At 44.2% G+C, this 14,456-nt stretch overlaps 1 protein-coding gene across 5 annotated transcripts in view; it reads left to right on the forward strand.

The window, feature by feature from the left end:
• The window catches only part of LOC115192770 (tyrosine-protein phosphatase non-receptor type 5), a 28,110-nt gene extending 13,654 nt beyond the window's left edge, over window positions 1-14,456 (forward strand). For all 5 annotated transcript variants that reach the window (XM_029751611.1, XM_029751615.1, XM_029751612.1 and 2 more), the window contains 12 exons: window positions 119-395; window positions 960-1,082; window positions 1,873-1,965; window positions 2,525-2,778; window positions 8,563-8,755; window positions 9,933-10,017; window positions 10,153-10,232; window positions 11,031-11,168; window positions 11,265-11,375; window positions 11,549-11,709; window positions 12,370-12,483; window positions 12,682-14,456. In XM_029751611.1, coding sequence (XP_029607471.1) covers window positions 126-395; window positions 960-1,082; window positions 1,873-1,965; window positions 2,525-2,778; window positions 8,563-8,755; window positions 9,933-10,017; window positions 10,153-10,232; window positions 11,031-11,168; window positions 11,265-11,375; window positions 11,549-11,709; window positions 12,370-12,483; window positions 12,682-12,775 — 1,716 coding nt within the window. In that variant the 5' untranslated portion in view covers window positions 119-125 and the 3' untranslated portion in view covers window positions 12,776-14,456. The remainder of the gene's footprint in view (window positions 1-118; window positions 396-959; window positions 1,083-1,872; window positions 1,966-2,524; window positions 2,779-8,562; window positions 8,756-9,932; window positions 10,018-10,152; window positions 10,233-11,030; window positions 11,169-11,264; window positions 11,376-11,548; window positions 11,710-12,369; window positions 12,484-12,681) is intronic.

The raw sequence follows: 14,456 nt of genomic DNA on the forward strand, positions 1-14,456 counted from the left end.
CTGAATAGGCCAGCAGGATAGACACAACACACACACACCACACTATTGAGCTGCAACAGGCTCATTGTCTGTTTGGAGGTTTGATCATGGCACCCATCATATGACTGTATTGCCTCAGGGGGATCATGAACAGACGTCTGAGCAGCTCGACCCGTTCCCAGACGGAGGACTCCATCTTCCTAAAGCCAGATGAAGACCCCATGTGGCTGGACGACCTCCCAACGACAGACAACAACTTCTCTCAACCAGGGGATGGCTCCCCAAGCCCTGATGCAAACCCAGGACGGGGGAACAGCCCCCCAAAGGACCCAGAGAAACTGTGGAGGGACACGTTTTACATAGTTGTCATGGGGATGCACTGGTGTGCCGTGCTCTGCACCATTTCCCAAATCACGGTGGGTCAGCACTAAGGCCAAGGATGTTGTAGAAACTAAGAGTTTTCATGAATGCAAGTAGATGTGACCACAGGTGGAAAAGGACTAGCTGTGAAACTACCTGTTCTTGTCAGATACAAAAACAAAAAGTCTTTATTGCCTATATTTACTGGTTTTATCTGCATTTATTTCAACTGAAGCATTCCTTCTGATAGAAAATGTCCTGTCATTTTTGAAAACTGAATGAACAAGAAAATATTCTGGCCTTTTTGTAGGACACCGTCCGTTTTATGATTTATTCATGCTGGAAAAAGGGACAGGTGGGAAATTACCACAAAATGACTCCTCCTTTTCTCTCCCCTTCTCCTCTCCTCATCTCCTGTCCTTCTCCTCTCCTGTCCTCCTCTTCTCCTCCCCTCTCCTCCTCCCCTCCCCTCCTCGCCTGTCCTCCTCCTGTCCTCCTCCTCCCCTCTCCTCCTCCATCCTCTCCTCTCCTGTCCTCCTCCCCTCCTCTTCTCCTCCCCTCCTCTCCTCTCCTGTCCTCCTCCCCTCCTCTCCTCTCATTCTCTCCTCTCCTCCTCTCAGGGTTATTGGGTCTTCTTTATGGTGGATGGTAACGAGTTGTTCCCAGCCTTCTACAAAGCCTTGCAGCTCTTAGACTTCTACCTGGGCGTCCTCCTATCATTCAACCCTGTGTTTGGAGTGGACGTGAGTACCTGGACACACCTGTACACTGAAATTGCAACACAACACAGGACTTTAGGTGGTGGCAGAGCAAAGTTTGAAAGAGACTCAAGCTGTACTTTACATTGCTGCGATTTATTGCAAGCTCTGTTGCTTGACATATTGCTCTGTGATGTTTGTCTGTGTCACGTCCTGACCAGTAAAGGGGTTATTTGTTATTGTAGTTTGGTCAGGACGTGGCAGGGGGTGTTTGTTTTATGTGGTTTGGGGTTTGTTGGGATATGTATTTATGTAAGAGGGGTGTTTGTTTCATGTGTTCCGGGGTTTTTGGGTATTGTTCTATGTTTTGTATTTCTATGGTTTTTCTATGTTGTGTAATTCTTAGTTGGCCTGGTATGGCTCTCAATCAGGAACAGCTGTACATCGTTGTTGCTGTTTGGGAGTCATACTTAGGTAGCCCTTTTTTTCACCTGTCTTTTGAGGGAAGTTGTTTTTGCATTGCTGAGTGTAGCCTGCAAGACTGTTTGTCGTTAGTTTGTTTTCTTGTTTTGTAAGTGTTCAATAAAAGTAAATATGAGCACTCAACCCGCTGCGCCTTGGTCTACTACATACGACGACCGTTACAGCCTGGCTTGTGACACGCTGCTTAATGTGTTGATGTCATTTTTTCTTTCTTTCTCTCTCTGTGTGTGTGTGTGTGTGTGTGTGTGTGTGTGTGTGTGTGTGTGTGTGTGTGTGTGTGTGTGTGTGTGTGTGTGTGTGTGTGTGTGTGTGTGTGTGTGTGTGTGTGTGTGTGTGTGTGTGTGTTGAACAGTCTGTGTGCGTGTTGGTGGAGATGGAGAAGACCAAGAACTACTGGCTCCTCCACGCCACTGAAGGCATCGGCATGGCTGTCATTATCTTCATGGTAGGCATCTCTCACACCCCGATGAACGCTGCAAGGCTCTCACATGATCTGACCTCCTAATGAGAAGAATTTGACTAATTCTTTCCAAAATCTTTTTAAGCTAACAGATGTCTTGAAACCACAAATACGTATTTCCAATGGCTTTTCAAGTGTTCTAATATCCACATGGCAGTCGTAAATACATAGGTACTGTATGGCTAGCATTAAGAAAGCAAACAATTACACACAATCTAGATGGGAAGACTCAGTCTCAGTAATACGATGTCAGAAGTAAGGGGATCTCTTGTATCTCTCAGTCCTGGCATGTGGGTGTGGGACAGAGAGGAGGCAGGTGCTGCAGGTGGTTCTGCCTTTCACTTATCCTCCACAGGCAGGTAACCCGTCTCGGAAAGGGGACTTGTAGAGATATATTTCATAAGTCCAGGCACAGCTGCTCTCTTCTCTCTTCAAGTGTTTGCAGTACATTTTCAACATATTTTGCTCATAAGACAAGGTCTACTGTGACCTCGAGACAGCTCTTATCATTTCTGAAATGTGCATTTTGATGTTGTGTCTCCAGATCTACCGCATTGTGTGTAAGTTGGGGTACGGTGAAGCGTGGTGGTCCACAACGGTGGTGACTAACCATGGGGACAGACGTCAGTCAGTGAGTCGCCAGCCTTCCTTCACCCTGTCAGAGTGGACAGACGCCCAGGAGGACCTGATGGACCTAGAAGCTGAACCCCAGACACCTGTCTTTGACCTGGGTCTGGACACTAGGACGGAGGGGGACATCACCACCCTCTCTGTTACACCTGTGGGCCTGCAAGAGAGGTCAGTGGGAGGATGGAGGTGGAGAGGTGGTATACAGGGGGGGTCTGTGTGTGTGTGCACAATTGCAATACATTTTTCTTGTACACTGTAAACCCTAATGTGCTGTCATTACTGTAGAGGGTCCAGATTTGAGTTGTGTCAACTTTAACATTTTGAGTAACTCACCCACTAAGCCACCCCTCCAATATAATTTCCCAGTGTGCCTTGCCTTTTTGAGTGAATTGTACAGATGTAGGATTTTAATATGATCAATCAAATGTATTTATAAAGCCCTTTTTACATCAGCCGATGTCACAAAGTGCTATACAGAAACCCAGCCTAAAACCCCAAACAGCAAGCAATGCAGGTGTAGAAGGACGGTGGCTAGGAAAAACTCAGGAACATAGGAAGAAGGAACCTAGGAAGAAACCTAGAGAGGAACCAAGCTATGAGGGGTGGCTAGTCCTCTTCTGGCTGTGCCGGGTTGAGATTATAACAGTACATGGCCAAGATGTTCAAAGGTTCATAGATGACCAGCAGGGTCAAATAATAATAATAATCAAAGTGGTTGTAGAGGGTGCAACAGGTCAGCACCTCAGGAGTAAATGTCAGTTGGCTTTTCATAGCCGAGCATTCAGAGTTAGAGACAGCAGGTGCGGTAGAGAGAGAGAGTCGAAAACAGCAGGTCCGGGACAAGGTAACACGTCCGGTGAACAGATCAGGATTCCATAGCCGCAGGCAGAACAGTTGAAAGTGGAGCAGCAGCACGACCAGGTGGACTGGGGACAGCAAGGAGTCATCAGGCCAGGTAGTCCTGAGGCATGGTCCTAGGGCTCAGGTCCTCCTGGAGGGGAGGGAGAGGTAGAGAGAGAGAATTAGACTTAAATTCACATAGGACACCGGATAAGACAGGAGAAATACTCCAGACATAACAGACTGATCCTAGCCCCCCGACACAAACTATTGCAGCATAAATACTGGAGGCTGAGACAGGATGGTTCGGGAGACACTGTGGCCCCGTCCGACAATACCCCCGGACAGGGCAAACCAAGCAGGATATAACCCCACCCACTATGCCAAAGCACAGCCCCCACACCACTAGAGGGATATCTTCAACCACCAACCTACTGTACTACACTACTGTACTACCCTGAGTATAGCCCACAAAGATCTCCCCCACTGCATGAACTCGAGGGGAGCGCCAAACCCAGATCACTCTTTTGTTGCTTAGGATTTTCCTGAACAGCAAGAAATGCAAACATGTAGTGTTTAAAAAGGCATCTAAAGTTTATAATTTCCACTTTAAAATGTCAGACTTGATTTGCCCTGAAGAAAAATGTATCAACCCCTACAAAAAATGTCCATGAATTATAATCCACATAATAATTCACATTTCCTGTTGTTGCAGGATTATTTTCATGCTGTAGCAAACTCGAATAAAGATCCTACATCTGTAGAGTTACCATCAATGACTGTATTTGTTATTTCTCTTTCATACCAAGACGTTTTTCCCCAAACTTTTCTATACCGCCAACTTTTTCCCACCTTTTCTTTATACCTGAAAGGTATTGCTGGTATCAAAGCCAAAACTTTTTTTTCTGCCTAGTGACCAAGTAATCATTTCCATAAAGTTCTGCCTACGGTTTAGTATGAAACGTAGCCGTAATGCTGAGGCGGCATTGGCACACACCATATATATGGCTCTGTCTTAAACTCTTGATGGTTGCTACACTCTTAGAAAAAAGGGTTCCAAAAGGGTTATTTTTGGAGGGATAGGATTCTACCAAGAACTGTTTTGATCAGAATAACCCTTTTTTGGAAGACAAGGATTCCTTGCAAGACAAAGGTTTCTACCAAGAACCTTTCACATCCTAATAACATTTTTTTGGCAGAAAGGGTTTTTTGATGGTTCTTTGATAGGCAAGAATGTTTCTATATAGAACCATATATAATATTTCCCAGCATGATCCATTGCAGGGAGATTTTCAGAATAGTTTATTTTACTGTAAAATGTATGTTTTTGCATGTACATTGATTGGTTGATTCATTTTATGCTAAACACCTGTTAACTGTTACTGAGATGGTTGTTCCAGTTTAGATGTTTTACCTTTATTTAACGAGGCAAGTCGGTTAAGAATAAATTTTTATTCACAATGACAGCCTACCCCAGCCAACTGTGCACCGCCCTATGGAACTCCCAATCACGGCCAGAGGTGACACAGCCTGGATTCGAACCAGGGACTGTAGTGACACCTCTTGCACTGAGATGCAGTGCCATAGACCACAGTGCCAGTGGGGTAGTCTCAGTATTCAATCTTCCCTAACTTCGCAGTCATTCTGAATGCAGGTTGCGGGTGATTAACAATTCCACTTGTTGGATATCCTAACTCTGGCTGGATTCCAATAGGAATTAAATATCACTTTGCAAGCCAGCATAATGTGATTTGCAGGCTTGATGTGGCCTGTAAACCAGGAGATTCCAAACACCACTGAGTTAGGGTATAACTAGGCCCTCAAAGAAAGGCCTTATGATATACACTGAGTGTATAAGACATTAAGAAAACCTTCCTAATATTGGGTTGCCCCCCCTTTCGCCCTCAGAACAACCTACAAATGTTGGGCATGGACTCTACAAGGTGTTGAAAGTGTTCCACAGGAATACTGGCCCATGTTCACTCCAATGCTTCCCACAGTTGTGTCAAGTTGGCTGAATGTCCATTGGGTGGTGGACCATTCTTGATACACGGGAAACTGTTATGCATGAAAAACCCTGCAGCGTTGCATTTCTTGACACAAACCGGTGCGCCTGGCACCTACTACCATACCCCGTTCAAAGGCACTTAAATATTGTCTTGCCCGTTCACGCTCTGAATGGCACACATACACAATCCATGTCTCAACTGTCTCAAGGCTTAAAAGTCATTATTTAACCTGTCTACACAGTGGATTTAACAGGTGACTTTAATAAGGGATCATAGCTTTCACCTGGATTCACCTGGTCAGTCTATGTCATGGAAATAATGTTTTGTACACTCAGTGTATGTAATGTATTGTCATAAATCATTTAATTTGAAAGGCTAATAAGGTTGGTGTAACCGTTCATAGAGGGTTCTAGGAATAACTTTTAGATGATAAAATGGTTTCTGCTAGAACCATATACAGGGGGTTCTTTGAAGAACCCTACATAACCCTCTGCAAAGGGTTCTACCCAGCACGGAAAAGGATTCCCCTACGGGGACAAATAGAAGAGCCCTGTATGGGTATGCATTTTTTTTTCCTCTTGGCAGTTCTAAACTTACGAGGCGTGTGACTTCGCCCATCTCTTCACAAAGCCCACCACATGCATTGTTTTCATAACCACAACTGGATGGATCCAGAAAGACTTACTGTGGGAATAAATATCACTGAATGACGAAAATAATGGACTAAAGTAGGTTAATACAATTGAAGGCTTGTATCAAATTGTTTCTTACTGAAACTCCCAAAGTCATCCAATTGTTGTAATAAATTTGAAACAAAAGCCTACCCGCTTGTGGTCAACTAGATGATAATTTCCACACCATTTTGAGTGGGACAGTGCTATCGCGCTGCTTTGAGACAAGCGTGGGGTGGGGTCTACTCTTGATTAAAATCAATCAATGTGAGATTTTTGTTTTCGCTGAATCTGCTTTTGATATTGGTTAGGCTGGGGAAATGTTAGCTAAGTTGAGGTGAGTGCTGCTCATGATCGTCTTGTCTAATTGGCTAATTTATTAGAACATTTTGCCAGCGTATTATGTAGTTTAATATTTTTCTCTTCACTCGCAGTCGCTTAGTATCCTAGACCTACTCCCAACCAAAAGCCTGTGACTTCACTGACTTGTCTCAATTGTTTCACTGAATCTCTGTCTGTGTAGGCTATTGGTTAATTGTTTTCTGGCTGGGCAAATAAGTGTAGGATGTATAGCTCATCTATTCATTTGCTCGTCTATCACTGATCCGAAACATTTAACATGCAATAATGTAGCCAAAATCAAGTGTAGGCCTATTATTTTGCTGGATCGCGTAAAGGGAACTCCAAAAGCCCACGGAGGTTGTAAAATATGAACACGAGACTCACATGCTTTTGAAAATAGGATTCCTTTTATTTTCTGTTGGTATCATGATGAAGACACTCTCAATGTAAGACCCTACACTTGCTCCCCAACAAAGTGGAGTGAGGGTAGGAAAGAGATGAAATGTGGATCAAAAAAGCAAGGACTTTTTTGATGACAGCGGTTCCACTGGTGACTGTCACCAGTTGTATGGGGAAAATATTATCTGTATTTTATTCTGTTATATTCGATTATATTCTTACTATAAAATATATGTGTCGACTGTGATCGGGGTAGGTATGTCTTGTCTGTTTAATGAACAAAATAAGTAACTATTGATGTCCTTAATTTGCACTGTAAACCCCAAAGTATTTTTTTACTCAAATACTTCTTGTAAGTGGTACTCAAAGTCAATGAAAAGTCGTTATTACTTAAAATGTTTATGTGGTACTAACTCAAAACTAAATGACAAGTCATTACATTTAAGTATACCTTACTCAAAACAATTGCATTTGTATTACTCATATGAAAGTAGTACAGCTCACTTCAGCTATTTAAGTTTCTTAATCAGTTTACTCAAAATGTTTGAGTAGCCAGAACTCGTTCGGTTTTACAGTGTGGATGTTACATAATTAAACACAAAATATGCTATCCTATACTTTTAAAAATACATTTTCTTAGTGTGATAATGTTTCTTAGGGCCTGCCTGAACGAATGAATAATGGATTTATTTTTAATGGTGTATATTCAATGGATTTATTAAAACCCACCCACATCTGCACACCACTACTACCACTCGTCACCGGCATGCAGGCATGTACACGGGAGGTTTAAAAGGCATATGCAGGCAAGCATAGGGTAGAAATGGGCCTGTTTGTAAAGGCGACATAAAAACATTGCCCACATTTTGTTACAGAATAATACCGTAAATCATATGTGAAAGCAGTATTAGTGAACTCATTCATTTTCGGTCCTGTGGTCTTCACCAAGTGAGTTGCTAGGCGAATCTTATCATTAAACTTAATGACATTACATATCTCATAAGGACTTATTTTGAGGCCTAGTAAAAGTCCAGTAATTTTCCCAAAATTGCCAGATTTCCTAAAAATCCTGCTTGAAGGATTTCCAGGAACCTTCCAACCAGGATTTTTGGAAAGCCAGGGAAATTTACAAGAATTTCCCAACCATACCTGCAAGTCACATTATGCTGACCAGCAAAGTGACATGTAATTCTTATTGTATTCCAGCAAAATGTAGAATAGCCAACAGTTAGAATTATATTAACCTGAACCTGCATTCCTTATAACAGACAGGGTTGGAAATAGAGTGAACAGACTAGCTAACCTATTTAAACTGGAACAACTATTTCAGTAATGGGTGCAAAAAATCTAACTAAATGATTGGATTCATTTAGAAAAATACATGTTATTTATCTTTGTGTAGCATAAAAATGATCAATAAATCACTCAATGTACATGCAAAAACACAGATATAAAAAAAATCATTAAAAAATCTACCCTGCAATAGAGCATGCTGGGAAAAAAGTTAATTTGTTATCCTAACTTTTTTTTTAAATGTGTTGATCTGACTTCTCATTTAGTTTTGAGTCAGTACCACATAAACATTTGAAGAAATAATGAGTTCAATTTACTAGAAGTATTTGAGTTAAAAATGCCTTGGGGATTACAGTGGCGTGCCATCCTATGGGTGTGTGTGTGTGTGTGTGTGTTAGGAGGGGCTCTAACGTGTCCCTGACCCTGGACATGTGTTCTCCTGGCTGTACGGAGCCCTATGGCTACGGTGCCCAGCTCTCCCCCAGAGACCAGACTGCCAAGGAGTACCTGAGAGAGGGAACAAACACACTCAGCCCTGCCCAGCTCCACACACGCGCTATGGACGACCAAGCCCTACAGGCAGAGTTCTATGTGAGTAACACACAAACCCACCAAGGAGCTCTCAACACCCAGAGGCTACTATAAACAGTGTATGAGATGTTGACACAGTGAAATGCATTAGCATTCTCAGCTCCATAGAGGATGCATTACACCTTTAGGCTGAGATATACACTCACAATCACACACACACACTCTCTCTAAGACAGAGGTAGATATACACTCACAATCACACACACACACACACTCTCTATAAGACTGAGGTAGATATACACTCACAATCACACACACACTCTCTCTAAGACAGAGGTAGATATACACTCACAATCACACACACACACACACACACACTCTCTATAAGACTGAGGTAGATATACACTCACAATCACACACACACACACACACACTCTCTCTCTAAGACAGAGGTAGATATACACTCACAATCACACACACACACACACACACACACTCTCTCTCTCTCTAAGACAGAGGTAGATATACACACACAATCACACACACACACACACACTCTCTCTAAGACAGAGGTAGATATACACTCACAATTACACACACACACACACTATCTCTAAGACTGAGGTAGATATACACTCACAATCACACACACACACACACACACACACACACACACACACACTCTAAGACTGAGGTAGACATACACTCACAATCACACACACACACACTCTCTCTAAGACAGAGGTAGATATACACTCACAATCACACACACACTCTCTCTAAGACTGAGGTAGATATACACTCACAATCACACACACACACACTCTCTCTAAGACAGAGGTAGATATACACTCACAATAACACACACACACTCTCTCTAAGACAGAGGTAGATATGCACACACAATAACACACACACACACTCTCTCTAAGACTGAGGTAGATATACACACACAATAACACACACACACACACTCTCTCTAAGACTGAGGTAGGTCTACACAATCACACACTCTCTAAGGTAGATGTACACACTCACTATTAGTGTAAACCAAAGTTTCCCAAACTCAGTCCTGGGGCCCCCTCTGGGTGCACCGACTTTGGGCAACCCTGGTCTAAACTGTGTGTGCAATAGACACAAACCAAGACGAGCACACACAATCATGCACCAGGGACACCATTTCCTGGACACAACCACACATCACTAATCTATTGTACATCCATTGTTCTGTTGCCAGGAAACTCCCATGAACTTTGTGGACCCAAAAGAGTACAACTACCCAGGCCTGGTGAGGAAGAACCGCTATAAGACCATTCTGCCCAGTGAGTGAACACACTCCCAACAGCAGCCATTTGTAATCGCTCTCTGTACCTCACAAATAAAAGCAGACACACACACACATACACACACACACAGGCAGTTGTCTGGGTCTTATGATATGGTCCTGTGTTTTCCAGACACACACAGTAGAGTGATCCTCCAGACAGCAGATGAAGATGAATTCCTCAGGACCTACATCAATGCTAACTATCTACAGGTACGTCTCTGTCTAACTACCTACAGGTAGGTCTCTGTCTAACTACCTTCAGGTAGGTCTCTGTCTAACTACTACAGCTAGGTCTCTGTCTAACTACCTACAGGAAGGTCTCTGTCTAACTACCTACAGGTCGGTTTCTGTCTAACTACCTACAGGTAGGTCTCTGTCTAACTACCAACAGGTAGGTCTCTGTCTAACTACCTACAGGTAGGTCTCTGTCTAACTACCTACAGGTAGGTCTCTGTCTAACTATCTACAGGTAGGTCTCTGTCTAACTACCTACAGGTAGGTCTCTGTCTAACTACCTACAGGTAGGTCTCTGTCTAACTACCAACAGGTAGGTCTCTGTCTAACTACCTACAGGTAGGTCTCTGTCTAACTACCTACAGGTAGGTCTCTGTCTAACTATCTACAGGTAGATCTGTCTAACTATCTACAGGTAGGTGTCTGTCTGCCTACTGCTCCATCTCAACTAATTCATGTACAAGCAGTGCCGTCCCAGCCAATAAGCCACATAAGTGGACGATTAGGGCCCAGCGGCTTGTAAGCTTGGGCCTTGTGTACAAGTTTTTTCATCCATGGTCCTGTGAGAACTACTATGTTGCTGTTACTAGAACTACTGTGTTGCTGTCACTAGAACTACTGTGTTGCTGTCACTAGAACTACTGTGTTGCTGTCACTAGAACTACTGTGTTGCTGTCACTAGAACTACTGTGTTGCTGTCACTAGAACTACTGTGTTGCTGTCACTAGAACTACTGTGTTGCTGTCACTAGAACTACTGTGTTGCTGTCCACAGGGTTACGGGGGTGAGGAGCGGGCGTACATCGCTACCCAAGGTCCTACAGTCAACACGGTGGGAGATTTCTGGAGGATGGTGTGGCAGGAACGCTGTCCTATCATTGTCATGATCACTAACCTAGAGGAGAAGAATGAGGTAGGGAGGGAGGGAGGGAGGGAGGGAGGGAGGGAGAAAGAGAAACACCAGAGGTAAATGTCCATGTGAACTCTGGCTCTCTGTTGCCCCTTACAGAAATGTGCAGAGTACTGGCCTGAGGACTCTGTGTCCCATGAGGGCATCCTGATCACGGTGGACACGGTAACCCAGGAGGATGACTACAGCCTGAAGGTCTTCACTCTGAAGGTGAGACTAATACTACAGTATGCATCTATACACTAATTCCAAGAACACCAAGGACATCACAGGAGGCTGCTGAGAGGAGGACAGCCCATAATAATGGCTGGAACAGAGCAAATGTAATGGCATCAAACACCTGGAAACCATGTGTTTGATGTATTTGTGTGTGTGTGAGACAGTGTGATGGAGAGGAGCGCAGCCTCAGGCAGTACTGGTACACCTCCTGGCCTGACCAAAAGACACCGGACAAAGCCCCGCCCCTCCTGGAGCTGGTACAGGAAGTGGAGCAGGCAAGAGAGGAAGCTCTGCCCACCAGCGGCCCTGTCATTGTCCACTGCAGGTGGGGTTGGAAACACAGACATTATACCCACACATATTACCGTCCGTAGGGAGGATGTCTTAGTGGATTTTTTGGAAGGTCTGTGCCCCTAGAGATAGAAGACGTGTGGCAGCATTGGAAGGTCTGTGCCCCTGGAGATAGAAGAGGTGAGGCAGCATTGGAAGGTCTGTGCCCCTAGAGATAGAACACGTGTGGCAGCATTGGAAGGTCTGTGCTCCTAGAGATAGAACACGTGTGGCAGCATTGGAAGGTCTGTGCTCCTAGAGATAGAACACGTGTGGCAGCATTGGAAGTTCTGTGCCCCTAGAGATAGAAGACGTGTGGCAGCATTGGAAGGTCTGTGCCCCTAGAGACAGAAGACGTGTGGCAGCATTGGAAGTTCTGTGCCCCTAGAGATAGAAGACGTGTGGCAGCATTGGAAGGTCTGTGCCCCTAGAGATAGAAGACGTGTGGCAGCATTGGAAGGTCTGTGCCCCTAGAGACAGAAGACGTGTGGCAGCATTGGAAGGTCTGTGCCCCTAGAGATAGAAGAGGGCAGCATTGCAGAAATGCTCTAAAACCATGGTTGGTCAGGTCTAATACATTAATGGTTCCTCCTCCTCCTCTTCATCATCATCATCCTCTTCTTCCTCATCTTCTTCTTCATCCTCCTCCTCCCAGTGCTGGGATAGGTCGGACAGGCTGTTTCATCGCCACCTCCATCCTGTGTAAACAGCTGAGGAGTGAGGGCGTGGTCGACATACTGAGGACTACCTGCCAGCTCCGCCTCGACAGGTCAGTCTACCGTCTGTCTTTCTTTACACCTGTCTGTCTTTGTCTCTTTCCTGACACCTCTGTGTGTGTGTGTGTGTGTGTGTGTGTCTGTGTGTCTGTATGTGTGTGTGTGTGTGTGTGTGTGTGTGTGTGTGTGTGTGTGTGTGTGTGTGTGTGTGTGTGTGTGTGTGTGTGTGTGTGTGTGTGTGCGTGCGACAGAGGCGGGATGATCCAGACGGGTGAGCAGTACCAGTTTGTTCACCACGTCCTCAGCCTGTACGAGAAGCAGCTGTCCCACACTGCAGAGGAGTAGAGCACCACACCTGTACCTCCATCTTAATGTCACCCTTTAACGCACAGACAACAACAACATCCTGCCCCCTTCAATTTCACAGGCCCACATACGAAAAGCCCAATCTTGATTTGAGAACTTTGCTTATAAGGCAAGACAGAAACTGCTGAGGTTGAAGTTTCATTATGCTGCCAGAAATTAAATAAAACAACTGCTATGGATTTAAACTATTTTACTGATTTGCTTTGCGGACGATGCTCTAAAAGTAGTGATGATGAAACGTTCTGTCACTTCTAACTCAAACGTTTGTTTTCACACTTGCCAGAGGTCTATCCGGGATATCTTATCCGGTATGCCCTATCAAGTGCCAGTTCATTTTGGATTATTCAGATTCCTCCAGATCAGAAAATGTTCAGCCTACATTAAAACAGTGACGTTAAACAATCGCACAGTGAGGGGTCACATGTTCGTCTGAAATGTAAGCTTCCCAAACTATCCCCTATGAGCAGGATGAAAAGACATGCTCACTGGGTCTCTTTATGTTAAAACAGTTCAGCAGGCCTTTCAAACTCCTGGTGCAGTCAGGAGTCACCTCATCTTCAGGTTGCATGGTGCTCCGTGTTCATTACCATTGACTGAGCCATGTACAATAGAACTCTACAGAACCATAGAGGAATGTAACCATTAGGTAACTAGGCATTGTGTGCAGTCCCTACAGTATTACAGTGTCATGTGTATGTGCAGTCAGTCTGTCATCATCATGACCTCCATGGTGTCATCATGACCTCACACAGAGGCATCATGTGACCACCGAGACTGAGGGGGCGTGTGCATGTCTCATCTCCTGGGTTCACACATGAGCTGTTAGGACCATCACATAGTGGAAGAATCCAGAGATAGAGGACTAGCAAAACTTGCCCCTGTTCTTTTTTCTAAGGTGTAAAATAGCCTGGGTGCCAGTCTGCATCGGCTCGGTGACAAGCCCTTATGGAATTGTCATGCCTTGACCATAACAATGGAGTCAGCAAAAGCACAAACAGGTCTGGGACCAGGATAGGAGTAAATCAGATATGAGCAGAAAAGTACAAATGTAAAGGCTGCGAGAAGAAACAACACTTCAAACCGGAGTTTATCTTAACCCTATTTGATGGTTTTGCTTTCTTAGTTGTTATTTCCCCTCTCACAAAGGATGCATGCTGGGAAAACCTGACCCCCCCTAACCCTTCCCATCAGTGCCCCCTCAGTGGTGTTGGGATGATGACACATCTACTCTCAACAGTAGCCTAAACACATGCGTGATGTTAGCTGCCCATGATTGTTGTATAGATAGGCTAAGCCTAATCCGTATGAAGCACAATAGACCAACGATGGTTGTGTCTCTGATGTTCAGCTGTAAATGTTCTTTTCTGTATCGTGTTTTGACTGTGTTGACTTAAATGGATTGCATGTGCTGTATGGGACTCTCGTAAGTCCACAATCAAAGCGAAGTGATTGGTTGTCCAGCTTTCCGTTGTGTAAGGGTTCTCCTATTATGTTGCAATGCTTTTGATACAGTTTGCTTTTGTGAAACCAACCAGAGATATTTTTAGAACATTTTGATACAATCCTTTCGAGTAGATGCCTTGTGTATATTACCACTTACACCACAATGGAATGTAGCTCATACTGTGGTCAAACCATTGGTTTATATCGCAAGATTTGA

Source organism: Salmo trutta, chromosome 4, assembly GCF_901001165.1.
Source record: "Salmo trutta chromosome 4, fSalTru1.1, whole genome shotgun sequence".
In the NCBI taxonomy this organism is placed as follows: Eukaryota; Metazoa; Chordata; class Actinopteri; order Salmoniformes; family Salmonidae; genus Salmo; species Salmo trutta.